At 44.7% G+C, this 18,960-nt stretch overlaps 1 protein-coding gene across 2 annotated transcripts; it reads left to right on the plus strand.

Moving 5' to 3' along the window:
• The first annotated feature begins 21 nt into the window (after positions 1-21).
• Positions 22-18,811, plus strand: LOC105911653 (probable ribonuclease ZC3H12C). 2 transcript variants are annotated; one of them, XM_031558437.1, is made up of 6 exons: positions 22-159; positions 10,988-11,859; positions 12,793-12,932; positions 13,564-13,798; positions 13,915-14,021; positions 14,345-18,811. In XM_031558437.1, exons 2-6 carry the CDS (start codon positions 11,096-11,098, stop codon positions 15,886-15,888), a joined length of 2,790 nt encoding a protein of 929 aa, XP_031414297.1. In that variant the 5' UTR covers positions 22-159; positions 10,988-11,095; the 3' UTR covers positions 15,889-18,811. The 2 variants fall into 2 exon arrangements, with proteins under 2 accessions (XP_031414297.1, XP_031414298.1); XM_031558438.2 differs by lacking the exon at positions 22-159 and adding an exon at positions 6,884-7,313.
• The last annotated feature ends 149 nt before the right edge of the window (positions 18,812-18,960 follow it).

Here is an 18,960-nt window from a genome sequence, read left to right on the forward strand (position 1 = left end):
TATTAGCGTGAATTATCGGCCTATAGTGGTGATTAGCAATCAGTTGCAACAGTAGGGCTACCGGATTTCCCCTCTCACATTTCGGGGGAGCAATGGCACGTTGGTAAGGGAAGCGTATCATACCGCACAGTGCGCCAGCATCCGGAGATGCAGTCTACGGTACGTAGCACAAGAGTCTATTATTTTTATGCCAGGAAATGTGTGAATTTGCATAAAACGGACGAATGCCTTGTGAAATTAACACTGCATTTCCAGTCTGAAAGGGAAGGATTCCATTGCGGCTATTCGTGTTTCGTTAGCTAACTTAGCCACAGCATATGGTTACATTTGTAGCAAGAGATGGCTAGTTTAGCCACTGTAGCTAAAAGCTCAGTCAGGTCTGTTTTTATCAAGTAATGGCGTTACACACGCACACGGGTTGCCACAACGATGTTTGTAGAAATGCGCTAACATTATTTACTGAATAGAGGTGGTGTTGTTGTTTAATTTTGAGTAGGCCCAAGTTCATAACCAGACCCGGAGATTAACGCTCACTCCTATTTATGTAGAGAGGTTGTACATAACGGAGTCAGTCAGCATGATTGATGATACACAAAATGTACGCGTCCCTTATAGAACATAACGGAGCGGCATGTTAAACTATTGCAAATTAGAATGCCATTTGCCGATGAAGGTGTTTTCTTTGGGAAACTATTCAAAACCTATCCAGTTGCAGGAGGAGTACACTGCACCTGTTTCTGAAAATTTTAAGTGACTTGTCTTCAGTTAGAGACACAGGGAGGGGGAGCGATAGATAATGAGAGAGGGATGAAACGCGGCTTGTGGGTGTGTTCGCGCGCGTGCGTCTGTGCCGAGCAGATGGCAGTTATCCAGAAAGGGTAACTGCCTTTGTGAGCCCATTGTGTGGGCGACGGTAGGGCCACACTTTCTACTTTAAATCACTGCCGTCTGCCTAAGGGCTATTGTTCTCCTCTCGGTCGCTTTTTAATGATATAGTTGTGCACACTCGAACTGTCCCACTCTCCCCGGCTGGCTATGTGACCTAAAACTATCCACAGGCCCTTGCAGTGGTTTGCTCAAAGAGCTCTAGGCATTTGCTGTCGACTTTTAAATAAGCCTTAGTTAGATGATTTGCATAAGACCACAGTTTAGGTAGACATTCATAATCAACTACCTTGACCTCAGTGGACTCTTACCTTAGGGCTTGTTTTTAAACAAAAAAAAGGCACTGTGAAGACTGTTTTCTAGTATTCCTCCAGTATGCTATCCTAGGCAAAGTTTATTTACATAGCACATTTCATACACAGAGGCAATTCAATGCGCTTTGAATATATGCAAAAGGAATAACTAAAGGGAACATGAAGACAAAACTTAAGAGTGAAAAACAATAAAAGGTAAAAATGGGCTGAATAAAGAACCATAGAACAATAGCCCTAATAGAATCCGCAGTAGAACACGATAGAGTTGTTTTCAGAGAAAGGCCCAAGAATAGAGCCTAGAGAGTCTATACGTCTCCATTTAGATGTGTACATAGAACCGGAGATGTGTAAACAAATGCAATATAAGACCCTAAAGAAATGACGTGTAGAATGCACAGAAACATTGGGCAACTACTTTATCATGACTTCAGATTTACTTAATTGTTTGAAGACTTGCAGCAGTCATTTTATTTTATTGTTTTTACATAACGAAAACTATTTTAAACACTATTAAATATATAGTTACATGTTATTGGTTGAACATGTCTGCTTGGTGATGTTTTGTTGCTGTATCGTGATGGCCTTCTTACACTTTCCTTTAAGTTTGGGTAGCTTCAGCAGAAGTCGACGGGGAAACAGACAGCTATGACCTTTACATATATACCTAAACATTCCTGTTTTAGGCATCCTATCTTTTTACATGAATGTTAAAAAGATTGTCAGTGACCTTTTAAAGGTCTGTACATGTAAATCCTAAAAGGAGGCAAAGTTCAGATAGTTGCCTCTTGTACCCAGTGAAATATAAGTTTCTTATTGGCTTGTCTGATTTTGAGTTAAGTCAGCTGGCCTAAGGCTGAGTTAGTATTTTTTTGAGGCAAGATGAGTAATGCACACCCTTTAAATGTTAGGTTTTTCTTTATATTTAGACCCAATTTGTTTAAGTCGGTTAATGTTTTTTTCCTTCTGAATTTTGTAAGCTATTTTTTACCTTTTGAATAGATTCCCTTGTGGCTTGGCAAGATAGCCTTTAGTATTGTGAATGTTAACGTTCCTCTTTTCGGGAAACTTGGATGACATGGACCATGCATATTTAACATTTATCAGACATTGTCATACACATCCCTGATTAAACCTGGTGAAATATGTAAGCTGGAGAAAACAGGTTGCATGTCTGATAACCGTGATCTCCTTCTCTCTCGCTCACACGCACACAAACACACATACACACAAACTTCCCTGCTAAGACGGGGCAACAGCAGAGAAGGAGAAAGAATGGGACTAAGACAGACAGAAAATATGTAAAAAAAAAAAAGGGAAAAAGAGATGTGTGTGTGTGTGTGTGTGTGTGTGTGAGGGGGGGGGGGCATTCTGGTCTCCCTCAGACGTGATCATGGCCTGGCAAGCGGAGGTCCGAACAGGAGCGAGCCCATCACAATGGGCCTTGGCGGGCTGGTAGGACGGTGGGCCGTCTGCGTGCAGCCCAACAGCTGGTCTCGTCCCACTGGGGACCCCTCACCCTTTCTTCCGCTGGCCTGCCAGGGACCTCTCCCCGGCCCGTGAGCCCCACACTCCCCTTTGCCTCTCCCCAGAGACCCCATGCACATGGCAGCGAGTCTGTCATCGCACACATGCACACACACACATGCACACACACATATGCACACACACATATGCACACACACACAGAGCCCAGTGAAGAAAGCTGAGGCAGCAGGCTGTTGGTGACGACTGTCACCCCTCCAAAATACCCTTCTGTTTAAACACCCCCTCTACTCCCAATACCCCATGTGTTAGGCACTATTGAGTCTTGCAGTGTCAACACCAAAATCCTCTGTCTGCTTTTTGCGTCTGGAAGTACACTTGCTGAAACCACAGTAGTCCAGTTAGTTGTTGTCTGTATGTCTCAGGTATGACGTGTTCTCCTTATGGACCAGCAGGTGGGTTCATTTACACCCTCTTGTGTCCCCAAAGAAAACAAATCAGTTTAGCCGTGTTTGTGTCTCAGAACGGGCTTATTAACAACATATTGTATTGTCCAAAAATGTAGCTGTTTTCAGAACTTGTTTTCAGAAAATATATATCCACCAGGCTGAAGGACAGCATGTCGTCTGAAAGCCTTGAATAACACAGTAACCTATTGTCCCAGTTGTTGATCTATTACCATGTAATATTACATTGCATGTAAGACTTATTAAGAAATTAGTTGTGCTGGTAAAGTTTGATGGCCAGTGAATTTAGCATTTAGTCTCTAATGTGTTTCCCTAATGTGAATGCCACAGGAATACAAAATATTTAACCTTTGCTTAATGCCTCAATCAGTTGAGGCATGCTATTAAAGATTCACAGGAAAAGCATATTGATGTTTTAAACGCTCCTTACGAGGTGTGGGATCATTTCTGTGGTCAGTCCCAGCAGTCAACTGACCAAATATAACCCAGCAACTGACTCTGGGTCTTAAAACAGTCATCATGGGCCTTCTGCCTGCTGTTAGTGTACTCTCTCTCACAGATACACATACACACACCTGGACCTGGTGTCTCCCTTCAGGCAGGAGGTGGGGCGATTCCCCCGGACTGAATGAAAGAGTAAACAGAGGGGTTGAGGAAAAGGCCAGGGAGGCCAGGCAGGACATAAGGCCTCCTTCTGCTCTTCCTTTCACAGCAGAAAGGGCTGCTGCTGAAGTGGGATTAGCAACTTCATCCCCCTGTCTCTCCTCCCACCCCTCCTCCCTGCTTCAGCTGCTCTTTCTGCGGACAGATAGATAGACGGATGAATGTATGGACGTCCCCGTATTGCCTGGTAGCTGAGGTTCACCTGTTCTGTGCTTTGGCATTGCATGCCCTGGTGCTTTTGCGTGGTTTTGCTTGTTAAATTGTGCCATTTTTGTTTATTGTAGGGAACAATGAGTCTAGAGTCTGCAATGATTATGTAATATGAGGGCCTGGCTAAAATACCGGGTGTCATTATTGCGTTGCCTTTTATTCTCCATGTTGCACTTACGTTTGCCTGCCCGTGAACATATAGACAAAAAGTCTATCAAAAAGCACAGAAGGCACAGATATATTTTGTAGAAAAATTTATATTTTGAAAATCCTGAGGCATTGCGTTATTTCGAGGTTTTGCCTCAGAATTTCATTATTCATTTAAATAATGATTGTTGGCCAAGAATAAAACGTCCCCACTGGTTGTATTCCTGCTTGCTCTAACTTGGTTGTGTTCCTTGGAAAGCGTCAAATGAGCGTATGTGTCATCAACATGTCTGGCAGACCTTTTCTTCTCGGAAAATGGATTTTCACAGAGAAAGGAGCCATATATTTGCATAGAACCAACTTCAAGTCATAACATAATCCTGGTAAACTGGGAAAAGGCCTTCAAGGCCCTAACCATTGGCAAAAACCTGTGTCTGTCTGAGACTTCCATAGACAAAAAACTAAATCGTATGAAGCATAGAGGCTGGTGATTGAAGCTCTTTCTACTAGAGCTTGTTGAAATTATGTTATGAACAGTGTAGTGTGCTACAGTCCTTATCCTTATTTAACCAAGGAGGTGTTTTAAATATTAAGCTTTGGTGGTGGAGGCACTTTGGGTCTGAGGTGGCTCGCAGCGTTTGGTGTAAAAACACCTGTTTACTTTCAGGCCACCCAGCAGATGGTGGCCAGTGCTCTGGACCCTCAGGGGACCGTCCAGCTGATGCTCAATTAGAGAGTCACCACAAGTCAACCAGCATGCCCTCACTCCCCCTGATCCAGTGTCAGCCAGCCCCACAGCTCCACAATGCACTTAGTCCTCCCGGTGCAGCGGTCCACCCAGTGGCTTGCTATGAATGGGTTGAGTTATGGCTCTGCTCCCGTAGGCCGTTTCATCTCTCTTGTGTTCCAGTTCAGAACAATCTTAAGCTGAACCTGCCCCTTTCATGTGTTTGGTTCTAGAATTCTGGAGGTGTGAGAACCTGAATTTAGTCTCAGACGTTAATGCATTTTTTGGGAGCTGAAGTTTTGTTGGACAACTGGCACAATCACTGTTTCCACTGATGACTGGTATACAAAGCCTCACAGGCTAGTTCTACATAAAGTGTTTAAAATATAGTGAATACATAGATTGTATAGCTTTACGAATGGTGCCTTTACTAACATCCTCAATGGGATGACAACCATGAACAAAATAAACAAATATGTACCATTACATTTCATCGGATATTGTGAAGGAAGTTTTTTTTATTGAATCTTAAGTTTCTATGGCCATGCTACATGCTGTAAGGAAGAGCACAAACTGTACACATTGTTCAACATAGTTTAATCCCATCCCTAAACCCAGCCATTAAAGTCATGCCCAGGCAAACTCCTCTGTTTTTAGATTTCAGTGATTTGCTGCGAGGTTAGTGTCCTAGGCATGTGCAAGCATCACTTCCAGACACTGCAATGCAATGCCTGACTGCTGCGTCTGAGTCTTTCCTTGTCTCTTTCAGTCTGGATCAGACCTTCTTGCATGTCAGCCCCTGTGTAAAATTGCATTGAGCCGCAGGAAGCTTGCACTACAAAGGACAGCAGGCCAGACAAAAGCAGACGACCATACGTACTTTATATGCATTCAGGATGGCGGAGGCCAGAGTTTATGCCTGCTCAGACAGACACAGAAACACATCATTTTGACATTTTATATTTTTTCACTCAAAATCCTTTTTTTGCTAATGGTTAGGGCCTTCAAGGCCTTCATGGCCTTTCCCCAGTTTACCAGGCTTATGTTACGACTTGAATTTGGCTCTATGCAAATATATGGTACGTCTCCTCCTTTCTGGCCTCTGACTCCTGACAAAAGGTGCTGCACGAAGCAGGAAATAAACTCTCTGAACTCATAGCTGCTCAGAATTACCTTCAATTAAGGTTATGAAATGAAAAGTCTACTTGCAGAAGTCTGACATTTTACACAGGCTTGTCAAGTCAGGGCTGTCCCTCTATCTTCAAATCCCACCCGCACCCCACCCCAAGAAGGTGCCATTTTAGTCGAAGTGTGTCTCAACAATGAAGATATCTTTTTCCATATAACTGCTGAGAGACGTGCATTGTTTGACTTAAATAAAGCTTTTGCTCTACATCCCTCCTCTGCACTGTCACCCCAACCCCACCCCCAACACACACACTCGCACCCCGTACCCTTTGCCCTCGCACCCCCAACACACACTCGCACCCCGTACCCTTTGCCCCCGCACACTCTCCCCATTCTCCCTATTCTTCCGCCACTCTCTCCATCTCTTCTCTCTTTTTTTCAGAGAACATGCAATGCTTTTAACATAATTCAGCTCATTGTTTACACGCTACCCCACAACCACTACCCCCTCCCCAAACACCACCCACCCCCCAGCCGCAGACAAAGGGGGCCGAGCCAGCACAGTCCCTCAGCAAGCCAGGTGTTTCCCACTGCCGGCCACCACTCTAATGGCTAAGGCCTCGTGCTGCAGCTGCCTACTGACGTCCCCTTTGTGTCAGCCTATTGTTGGGCCACGCACCCCTCGTTGATTCATGGGCCAGCCAGGGAAGACCCCCTTTGGAATGACGTGTGGTAGCTTATCTGTGGATCCCTGTGTGTGTGTGTGTGTGTGCGTGTGTGTGTGTGCGTGTGCGTGTGTGTGTGTGTGTGTGTGTGTGTGTGTGTGTGTGTGTGTGTGTGTGTGTGTGTGTGTGGTGTGAGTTCCATTGTGAGGTCACTGCGCTCCCATTGGTCCAGGAACAGGCCCTCTCTAATGGGGGACTGGTAGACATTGAAGCTCCATCTGTTCTATCAGTCATTGTTCAGCCGGCTTGCCTGCAGCACCAACAGTCCTTTTAGGTTGGCTTGCCTGCAGCACCAACAGTCCTTTTAGGTTGGCTTAGGTTGCCCATGCCCTGCAAGCTTGTGTGCTTGTGTCTGGTGGTGAAAAGCTACATTTCTTTTCAGTTTTTGGGTGGAATTCAAGGAAGAACCTGGATCAGTCTGTGGATATAATATTGTTTTTTTTTGGTGACAATCTGTGAACTTACCAATCACTTCTGTAAAGGCTGGATTTGGTATTTAGTTTTGTTTTTAACAAGAGCACTTACAGAGGACTTTATTCCTCAACAATATTCCACGTGTTCAAAGGTGAGTAGTTTTTCATCGTATGAACTCTGTTCCAAAGAAAATGAAATTTGTTCTTACAATTGTTATATAACATTTTTATACCATTTTAACCATGGTATTTGCATTTTCCAGACTGTCTGATCGGTAGTTTTCTGTATTGATGTGTCATTACTACTGGTTTTCTTTACAAGTAAAAAGTTGTCAAAGCAGCATTTAATCTTTCACTTGTTGTTGGTGCATTTGTTGATGGTAAGTTTTAGTGCCAACAACAGTCTGCTATGTGCATGCGTAAGGGACTCGCATCCTCTGGTCTGGCCACAGATACTCTGTAGTTTCATTAAGTTTCCACTTAAGTGTAGTTTCAGCTGGAAGCCTTGTGTTAGTTTCATATTTTGAGGATATTCAGTTGTGCTTCATCAACCCATTCTATGGGTGATATTGATGGGGGTGGTGTTTATTTGCACTGTGGGGTGAAGGCAAGGTTTCCCTTTTTGCATACGTGACTCTGTCAGGCAGGACATATGTGCTGGGCCTACTGGGCACGCTCAGAGGAACAGGAAGAGGGTGAGAGAGAGAGAACACCAGTTGCTGCGTCTCCCGTAGCCACAGTAGACATCTGTTGCCTTCCCGACAGCGTCACCCTCCCCTCCTCCAAGCGCACACACACACACACACACACACACACACACACACACACACACTCTTGTCTCCACGCACGGATGTCCGTCCCCTTTGTGTTTTTGGGCTGGGGGTAGGCATCAGGCCTCCCTCTCCTCAGTTCACAATGGCCTGGCCCCAGAGGACCCCCTCCCCTTTCATTCTCCCTCCTTCTCTTTCTCTACGTGCCTTCCTCTCAATCCCCCTCTCTATTTCCTTCCATCTTTCTCCCACACTCTCTCCCTCTCTTTCTTCACCCCCCCCCCCCCCCCCCCACCCCTTTCCCCCTTCATATACATATATAATACAGGGACTTTTGCAGTTTGAAAAATGCTACACTTCTGCATCTGCCATTGGTAAGCTGTAAATGTCATGTAGTTGTTTATGGTTAGGCCATATTAGGAACAAAGGCTGTCCTTACAGTCCTCTGTATTTCTGTGCATTCCTGTTTTTACGGATATGTCGGTTTTTCTTCGGGAGTGTTGCAGGTAAGGTTTCCATAGGCATAGCTTGGAGAAACTGCTTCATGACTATATACATATCTTTTAGTTAGAGAATGTTCAAAGGGAAATGTGCGAGGGAGAGTTCCACCATAAACTCAATCTCACATATTTACCAATAAAATGTTTATTTGTCAGTGTCTGGGCTATCCAATAGAATGCCCTTGACCAATAAGAACTGCCCCCACTTCATTACATGTAAATGAAGAGCCCTAGAATAAATATCTAGAGACACTACTATCTAACTCTTCATGTTACACAGAAAAAAGTATGTAGTTCAGGACTGAGTACTGGCATCCTTGAAATAAGGAGATGTATCCAATGATGATGACAATCATTTGACAATGTATGATGTCATGTGATTTTAAACAGAAATTAAATTCATTAGTAGGCCAAATCTCTGGTAAAGCTTATGTGTGATTAAAGTCAAAGCCAAAATCAATTTCTGACTAGTTCTACTTTAACATCAAATTAAACTTCTCAATGAAACACTTCACAGCAGTGTTGGCCAGTTTTTTTTTGTATGTTTCTACTAAAATAACTAACAAATCATGATATTTATATCAAGATTTATTTAGACAGAAGCTTATAGCCATGGCTGTAAATACTTCCTCTCCACACTGTACAATTGTAGCTATAGATTGACCTGTTTTAACAACATGTATTTTTATTTATTTTTTCAATTTAAGTATTTAGTGTTGATTTCATTTCAGTATACCAGGAAGTGGGCCAAGATGGCTTGATCAGTTGTAGATGTTTAGTTTGAATCTTTGTGGTGCTCCCACTTCAGACTTACTATTGGAAATGAATGGGAGATGATCTTAAATATGTGATACAGAATCAGAAAATGTACAAAAGGCAAAATAATGTTCTTGACTTAGAAACCTGTCTTCTTATTTGATTCACTTACAATACAGCAACAGTCAAAATGATCACATAAATCTACCAAGGGAAAATATTACTTTGCCAATCCAAATAAAATGATCAGACGTTTAGCATACTTCATGAAAAGCCTGTTAGGAGTTAAGGAGGGCATCTGTAACTCCTAGAAGTAGAGAAATAGCATTAATGAAGTACTCATACCTTTTGGACACAAAAAGAAAACGTAACCCTACAAATAAAAGTAAACGAGATTCGGGCAATATTAAACTGACAGAAAGGTATGCATTGCAAGAAACTATCCCATTATGTGAAGTTGGACTTGAGTTTATGACCTATGGATAGGAGGTTGTTTCTTAAAAACAGTAAGCAAAACATGATGTAGATAACAGTGAAATGACTGCTGATGCATTTGATTATTGTACACGAATTTGCAATTCAAACCAGAGGCCTTTGTTCTGCTGGATCATTACCGCACATGCAACATTTGGTTCATCTAACATTTACTCCTATGCATACTGCTTTAGGGTTGGGCCTCACTTATAATGGGTGTGTTTTAAAGGTTACTCTGGAGGTGTGGTCAGAGGGTAGGGGTTTGTGTGTTCTTAAGTGATGATGGATTGACTGTGTAATAACTAGCGATAACATCTTTGCGCATTCCCAGTCTATGACATTTTACGCCTGCATTATGAAAGCACATTGTATCCCTCCGGCTAATTTTCTTGTTGTGGTTGAATAGTACAATATTTGAATATAACAGCTTTTTTTAGTAAGCACGGCAAGCTTGGGACACAATAGAAGATCGGCAAGTTATGATTTTATCTGAAGTTAAATGTTGTCATGCAGAAGCGAACAGAAAATCTCCTGAATCTCTATACCACATGCACACTCAGGGATAAGTGTGTGTGTGTGTGTGTGTGTGTGTGTGTGTGTGTGCGTGTGTGTGTGTGTGTGTGCGCACACCAGTCAAGCTGGAGGCAAGCCATACTTTCCAGATTGGCCTGGCACACAGTCCTGGTGGAGTGAATAAGACCCACTCCAGCACCCATCTTGTCACTCTCCCTGCACCCTCTTTTTGTGCGGGGGATATAAATTATTCTGGTTCTGTTAAGGCATTTACAAGGGGCATGCCTCGGAGCAGCTGCAGCCTAGCAACAGCTGAATCAGATGCCAGACAGTCGCCTTTCATGATGTAATGATATTCCTGCACCCTGTAGTCCCCCCCCCCCCCCCCCCCCCCACCATCCCTTGCCTTTGTCCTTTCACTCCAATCTGCATTGATGTTGGTGTCCTTCTAACACTGATGGTTATGGTTTCCTTTAACCAAGGTGATGGTTGTAAAACTCAAACAAAGTCAAAATAGTTCGATTTTAGTATCTGGCACTCCCTAGAATGAAAGTTCTAGTTCAGTATTTCCCCAGAAGGTTAGTCTATGGAAATGTGTATTACTTTGACATCTCATGCCCGTGTTCAAACCTGTTATGTCAACGTGGGTGTGTCAGCTGCTGTATATGTGAACGCTAGATTTGGCATATTCAGCAGACTCTTGGTGTTACAGGAGAGGCTGCATATTCAAGCGCAGTGAGCTGGTTAGGGCACTATGTGAATTTGTAAAGTTAGGAAGAAGGTCACTGAATCTCTAAGTGTGATTATCCTTAGGTTCTCATGCTCAGGTGGGCCTGAGAGAAGTGCAACCGAGGTGGCTGGAAGAGCAGCATCAGCAGGGAGGTCTCTGGTGGGGTGGCGCTGGATGTATTCGACAGCTTCATGGGCCTGAAGGACCATCTAGATGATGGAACAGGCCACATCCTTGACCTCAGACTGGATCTGGACTACCTGCACGTAAAGGCTACTGCCACTGTCCGGCCACCCTCTGGAGCGGATGTCCATGCCAATATGGAGCCTGGCCCGTCGGAAGAGGCCGAGGGCAGGCTACCTGTCAGGACAAGTCTGGACAGCAGCAGCGGCATTGGATCCACATCCGCCGATTCCGAGGAGAGCACTGACAGCGAGGCTGAGCAGATCAGCGTCCGACCTGGCTTCCCCGACCTCCCGCCCCGCTCTGCCCATCCTCAACTCTGCCGTTCCCCCTGTCTGGACCTCGAGTCCACCTCACCTCCAGACGATTCCGTCCCCGAAAACCAAGACCCCGCGGAAGCCCTCCGCACCTACCGGAACAAGATGGAGTTTGCATTGAAGCTTGGCTACCAGGAGGACCTCATTCGACTGGTGCTTAGCAAACTGGGACCCGAGGCACTTATTAACGATATTCTCGGCGAGCTTGTGAAGCTGGGGAGCAAGTCAGATGGTGAGCAGGGAGGTGGTCAGGGATCCTCTCAATCCAGGTCTTCATCCATGGCGCCCTCCTCCTCCTCATGCTCCTCCGCTGGATCTACAACGTCTTCCTCAGGGTGTGGGTTCTCAGACTCCACAGAGTCCCGTCAGTCAGATTCTCCCTCACAGATGGACACTCTGGACGACAAGGACAATCTGAGGCCCGTTGTGATTGACGGCAGTAACGTCGCCATGAGGTAAGTACAGACAAAATTAATATCAGCTTTGTAAGGGCCTCAAGGGCCTACATTTTGGCACAAGATAAAATCTGTATCAGTCTGACTGCCTTTTAGTTTTGTTTATAACATATAGTAGCGTGATGCCTTGAGGACTTTTGTTTAGAAGAGTGCAGATGTTCATGTGAGGCATGTTCATAGGCACTCTCTCTCTTTAAGCACAGCTCATGGAGTTTACATCAGTAAAAGTGCATAATCATTACGCACTGTCAGAGTTGGACACTGGGAGGGCTGGCGGAGACAGCTGTCCCCTCACAACGTTGTGTGTCAATGCATGCCTGTGGAATCAGGGGTACATGGTTTGGTGACCTCCCAAGTAGTACCGGGGGAATGTGGTCCTTTGAAACAGCTGTCAAGTCCTTGACTGATGGGTGACTCTCCATTGTGCCCTTTTGAGTGGAGTGCAACAATATGTCTGAAAAGATCCCCTGAAAAGGGGCCCCCGTCTGGAAAGTGGAATAATTTAGGAACATGTAAAAGCTAATATTGAAAACAAATTTCAATGGACCATCCAAAGCATCATTTTATATATGATATAGGACTAAGCACAAGTTTATAATGATGATGGATATGATAGAACAGACTTTTATGAGAAGTTTTGGTGTAAAGTTGATTTCTGCTTAATCTTCAGGCATACCTATGTGAATTGGAGACTCAAAGAGCCATGTTTTAGCACCTTACTTCCAGACCTTTTTCTTTGATAAATATAGTTCCAACCCTATTTGACCTCATACAATGGAGCACATTAGGTCTTGGAGAAGTGTCTTCAAATTCTAATTCAAACATGTATAGCTCTAGGAGGGTAGCTCTCCAAAGAGAGGGTTGGGTATGCAAAAAACGCAAGAGTGATCAGTCTGAGTATAAACCAGTATCGTTTTTGTGTACCTCTTAAAGCCATGGCAACAAGGAGGTCTTCTCATGCCAAGGCATGCAGCTTGCAGTTGATTGGTTCCTGGAGCGAGGGCACCGTGACATCACTGTGTTTGTACCTGCCTGGAGGAAGGAGCAGTCGCGCCCAGATGCTCTTATCTCAGGTGTGAACTTTTCTGATGCATTTTCGAAAATTATTATGATACACGCAAGCCATGTGGTTGTTAGTTAACAAGGATAATTTCACTTCACAATATTGCATTCTGTGTGGCCTCAAACAATGCCTGAATACTCATTTTATTTTGGTGTGCAGAGAAAATAGCATCTTAAATTAAAATTCTTTGGTTAAATTCTTCTTCTATACAGGCTAATGCTTATCACCTCCAAATCTCCTCTTCACTTCCTTTGCACACTAGATGCACTTTCTCTTGAGGGGCATCTAGATTTTTGTTTGTTTGCAACAGACAGAGTAAAGTGTGGGATCCCTGAAGATGCTGTGAATGATGTTGCTATTTCTTACCAATTTCCTTTTTCTTAGAGCTTTATTGTTTATTTTATCTTGCACCCAATCTAACAAAAAGGGCATATGAGACAGGGGCACCTAGTAAAACTGACACTTCATTGAAGCAGTTGTCAAAACATTCAAGTTGCCCTTTAATGAACTCTAGTTTTACTTGCAATACAGCTCTAAGCTATCCCATAGAAGAAAACAGCAAAAGTTAACCACTTGCGCATTGGTTACTGTCCTCTTGATAAATATTCAACATTATATATATATCCTTCTCCGCTCTGCAGACCAGGATTTCCTACGGCGGCTGGAGAAGGACAAAATCCTCGTGTTCACTCCGTCACGGCGGGTGCAGGGAAGGAGGGTGGTCTGCTACGATGACCGTTTCATCGTCAAGTTGGCCTACGAGTCTGACGGCATCATAGTCTCCAACGACAACTACCGGGACTTGGCCAATGAGAAGCCAGAGTGGAAGAAGTTTATCGACGAGCGATTGCTAATGTATTCATTCGTCAATGACAAGTAAGTGCCCCGGACAGGACTTGACACATCATTCTGATTTATGGGCGTGTTACAGAACACCTATCCTTTATCCTCCGTTTATCTTCATTTCTTTGTGTTCTTTCTTTGTCATGCAGGTTCATGCCTCCTGATGATCCTTTGGGTCGACACGGCCCCAGTTTGGAGAACTTTCTGCGGAAGCGACCAATCATCCCAGAACACAAGAAGCAGCCCTGCCCTTATGGTGAGTCCTGCTCTCCCAGTGGCCTTATGCTGGTTTAGGTCCATCCTCAAAATCTATATGGGACCCATATTCCCTCATTTTGCCTCCTGAGACACACAATCTCTAGTGTGTTTTTGGTATTCCCATTAGTTCTCTGTCCTGAGGGTCTCTTGCCCTCTATATCAAGTAGATAGCAAGTATCAAACTTTGATTTGCATATTTCATATGTGCATCTTTAACATAGGAAAACCCTTGGCATAGTGGCCTTAGATGTTTTGCATGTTATAGACTGGAAATACATGTATGCTAATCAGAGCATGTGATGCTTCCTCTCTGCCCGGCAGGCAAGAAGTGTACCTACGGGCACAAGTGTAAATTTTATCATCCTGAGCGTGGCACGCAGCCTCAGCGCTCGGTGGCAGACGAGCTCCGGGCCAGCGCCAAGAGTTGCTCTGCCAAGGCGCAAATTGAGTCGGGCCTAGTGAAGAGCCACAGCATGCCAGCCAGCCAGCGGCCCGCCGAGGCCAAGCGCACGCAGGCCAAGCGCCAGTCCGACCCCAGCGTCCGAGCCCTGTCTTACAGCGATGTGGAGGACCGGCTGACCAGCCGCTCCCCAAAACTGGACCCGTCCCACAGTAAAGGGAGCATGATGCTACCACCTGCTCCCGGTGGGCCCCCTATGTGTCACGGTCATGGCCAGGACCTGACCCGAGAGTACCCCCACCTCCATGCCTTGGGGAAGCCTCAGTCTGGCACTGCGCTGACATCGCATTACCCCACGTGCGAATCCCCGGACCTGAGCTACTGCTCGCTGGTGCGGACCTACTCGGGCCTCAGGATCTCAGTGCCCCCGCGCAGCCCCGAGCGCCGCATGCTGCCGGACTCGCTGACGTCGGACTGCAGCAGCGATGGCAGCGCCAGCTGCGGCAGCAGCACGGACTCCTACGGAGTGATGGGCCCAGGAGGCGAGCGGTCGTGCATGAGCTCACCCGACCTGCTGCTGGACGATGGCAGCCTCCGGTGCACCCACCACCTCCTCAGTCAGCAGCAGCAGCAGCAGCACCACCACCATCACCACCACCATCGAGGCAGTACCCAGTACCCGCCCCCTCTCCCACCTCCTCAGACGCCCCCCCAGCACCACCTGCACCAGGGCCATGTGCTTACGCCAGTCGCTGTGCCAGGCTACCACCACCACCACCACCATCACCAGCCGCAGCAGCAAAGCCTAACACAACATGGGTACAGCTTCAGCCATGACGAGCCTTCGGACTCCCCCCTCTTCAGCAATCACCCACGACCATACCTGTCGCCACAGCTCCAGCACCAAACAGTGGGGGCTCGGTCCAGCTGTCCTGGGGACTGTCCGCCCTTACCGAGCAGCTCGCACCCCCAAAGCTCTCCCCTGGCCCGGGGACTGGCCTCCACACGGGCCGACAGCGTCTCTGACTCCCGACTGTACGAGAGCTCGCCTCATTTGGCCCGCAAGGCCCTCTACATGGGCCAGGAGCGTCTGGGTGGATGGGACCCCTACTACCTTCAGCCGCAGCCCCCTCCTCCACAGCCCTGCTACGAGCCCTTCACCTTCCAGGGGGTCCTGGAGAGCCGTGAGCAGGCCTGGAGGGCCCCGTGGGGCCGTGGCACCAGCCAGCCACCCCCTCCTCACCCTAACCACGTCCCTCTGCCTCCCCCTCTGGGCTCCCAGTCCCCCGAGCCTCCTCCTGTCAGTCGCCACCAGGAGGTACGGCAGAAGGTGTTCAACAACCTGTGTAACATCTTCCCCATGGAGCTGGTGCGCCTGGTGATGGGGCGCTACCCTCACGTGACCGACGCCCAGCAGCTTGCAGCGGCCATTTTGGCCGAGAAGACTCAGACTGGTGCGTACTGAGTCATGCCCATCCCCCATTTCCTCATGTCTTGTGCCACAGGTTAAAGTGATTGAAGGCACAGTGACTGAGTCCTTATCCTTTTGGGTGGATCTTGAATTGCTGATGTCCAAGGAAAAGGAACCTTTTGGGGTATCCTGGGGTACTTTGGTTGTATTATGTTACTGCTTCAGCTCACCAAAAGAACTTCTCTGCATTTTAAATCAGTCATTTGAAATAAGGAGAAACAGTTGGATAGGACACTTGACCATTTTATGCAGAGAGAGGGAAGTATAGCGCTGTCAGCATATTTGTCTACCTGAAGTGTGAATGAGATCTGAATGTGTACTTCTATTTATTTTGGGTTTGTTTTTTCATATATATATTTATATATATTATACAAATGTTATTTTTACTATAATTTTCAGGTGAGCATCTATTATTCACAGAGCACTTTTTTGTTGCTTTTTATCAGATTTGCGAATAATTTGGTAACTCGTGGCAATCAAAATTGAGGATGTCAGAGGCCAGGGTACGTGTAGGTTTAGATAATTTATTATTCTGAGGTACTAGAAACCAAAAGAGAAGAGCGTTAAAAGGACAGAAAGCCTAACATTAACCTCTACACACACACACACACACACACTCACATGCATGCAGACACATACATATACATGCATATATACAGTGCCATCTATGACCATCACAGGTCATTTTTGAAGTCAGGAGATGATTATTTATTTATTTTACCTTTTAAAGACATTTAATGTCTTGATTAGCTACCATTGCTCGTGAGTCAAAGTTGACAGAAAACCGTTCAGTAACCATTGATACTTAAAAATGGAGCTGTATTAGGTGCAGATGTTCAGGTTAATAGTTAATTGTGGCACACCACATTTGAACCTAAATTCGTTTGGCCTCGTTTCCTCTTTGGTGATGTAATGCTTACCTTCACTTGATTTCTTTCTTGTGTTTTATTTTTAATCATTCTCTCCAAAATCATGTGCCATTCGAATCACAAAAGAATGGTTCTTGGGGATATGCAGAAATTTATATTAATTTATTTAGAATTGTTATTCTATGTTTTGTTTAAGTTTTTTTTTTTTCCCCCATGTTTTTTTCTTCTTCAGAGAATCATTTTACTATTTTGAGTGTTTGCGTGAGAGAATATATACGTGTGTGTGTGTGTGTGTGTCAGGGATGGGGACTCTTTGTTGACCTTCAGTAGATCTGTCAGTGTTACCAAGAGAGAACTTCTCCTTTTAGCCACAGGTGTAGTATTAGAGACGGACATTTCTTGACGTCTATGTACCTTAGTTATAGTAAGGGACGTCTCTGGCTCCTTGTCCTGCATTTGTACTCCTGTTGTCAGGAACGGAAGCAAATCACTGTTGCTGCTACTGATTAAACTAAGACCCGGGTCTTAATATGGGGACAGTCGTCCTTGTCGGATTTCGGGCCTAGTGTATGAAGTCTATCAGAACTGCAGGTGACGACAGGAAAATTGTGAGCCTTGGCTGTCAGAGAATACCTGTCCTTGTTGATACAAATTGTATCTTATTAACTTAAATCAGAGTTGTTTATGAAACATAATTTATGAAAAGGTATACACATGTGTTATGTACAGTTGGTAGTACATGAGTAATTTATGAACTATTTTTGGCAACATTTTATCACCATTACCAGAATGTGAAGGTTTTTTTTTTTTTATGAACAAATGCATAAAATGCATCTGTTTAGAGCTAGGAGGTACAGGGATTGTGGTTGTAGTTTATTTATTGTATTGGAAACTATACATTCTTGAACCATTTGACATACACAATAATTTGTTATGGCTCAAAAAAAAGAAAAAGAAATTGCAAAATTTTCCTACGTAGCAGAAACTATTAAATTGAACTAGACAGGTGATTGGGTTACATACCCAGTGACCCATTACTCAGCCAAAAGGGTTGTGAAAAGCAGAGCATCTGCTACAAGGAACCCTGTATACGGATAAAATGTCAAGATGAGGTAGGAGTCACTGGTCAACCTGAACCCCCCAACCAGGACATCACCAGGCCTGGTGATGCAAACTCTTTTAATGATTATTATGTCAAAGGAAGACTCCTTACCATATTCCAGAGTGTGAGGGAAAAGGGGAGAGAGAGAGAGATGAAAGAGAAGAGGGTAAAATGCTGCCTGAAATAAGTATTCCATAAGAGCACCTTTGTTTTGAAAAGAGCCTTCCCTCTGGCCAGTCAGCACCATGTGTTGAGTGGGGCGGAGGTTGGGCATAGAGTAAATGCCTCTGACTGGCATTGTCCTTAAGACACATCTGATGATCTGAACCATGTTCAGCAAACAAGTTGTTTGGGTTTGTTGTTTGTCCGTTTTTCTTCCATATATAAACAATATATCCTCACCTCACGTGCTATTTATTGTGTGAAGTTGCCTGTGAGCTTATTTAGCCTAAATGGAGCTTTGGTGGACTCTTTGCTATTTTTGTTTGACCACTGGCTCTTTCAAGTCTTGTTTTGAAATATGGTCCACTGCAAGTAGATCTTTGTGTTAGTTCAGTATTACACCAAGTGTTTCAGTGTGGTACTGCACCTGTAACGGTTTAGGCGCCTTTTCCTCTTCAACGGTACTTTACCAGCTCAATTGTGTCTGCCGAACTTTCCAATGTTGTGTTTTTTTTTTTTTATATACACTTGCTATGGTGTTGTGTTCATTCCAGTGCTGGTTCGATTCCTGTTTATGATGACCAAAGTAACTGGTGTGATTGCGTTGGCATTTGGGTGGGCCATGCTTTCTTAAGCATTAGTCAGTCATAGTTAGTCATTCTGAGTATTACAAATTAATTATGTACACAAAAAAAAGAAAAAAAAAGCAATGATGGTGTTAAATGATGCTCTGTCTAAAGTTTCCAAATGTGTATTTTTATTCAAATAAAATATTTACCCCAAATTGACACGTTCTGTAAATGTGTTTACACAAGTATATATTGTGCATTTAAGCTTATTCTATTGTTAATCTTATATTCATTAAACTTACAAGACAGTGCTTGCAAGCTGTAAAACTGCTACAAAAAAAAAAAAAGGTTCCAATGTAGACGC

This window comes from Clupea harengus, chromosome 21 (genome assembly GCF_900700415.2).
Source record: "Clupea harengus chromosome 21, Ch_v2.0.2, whole genome shotgun sequence".
Taxonomy (NCBI): Eukaryota; Metazoa; Chordata; class Actinopteri; order Clupeiformes; family Clupeidae; genus Clupea; species Clupea harengus.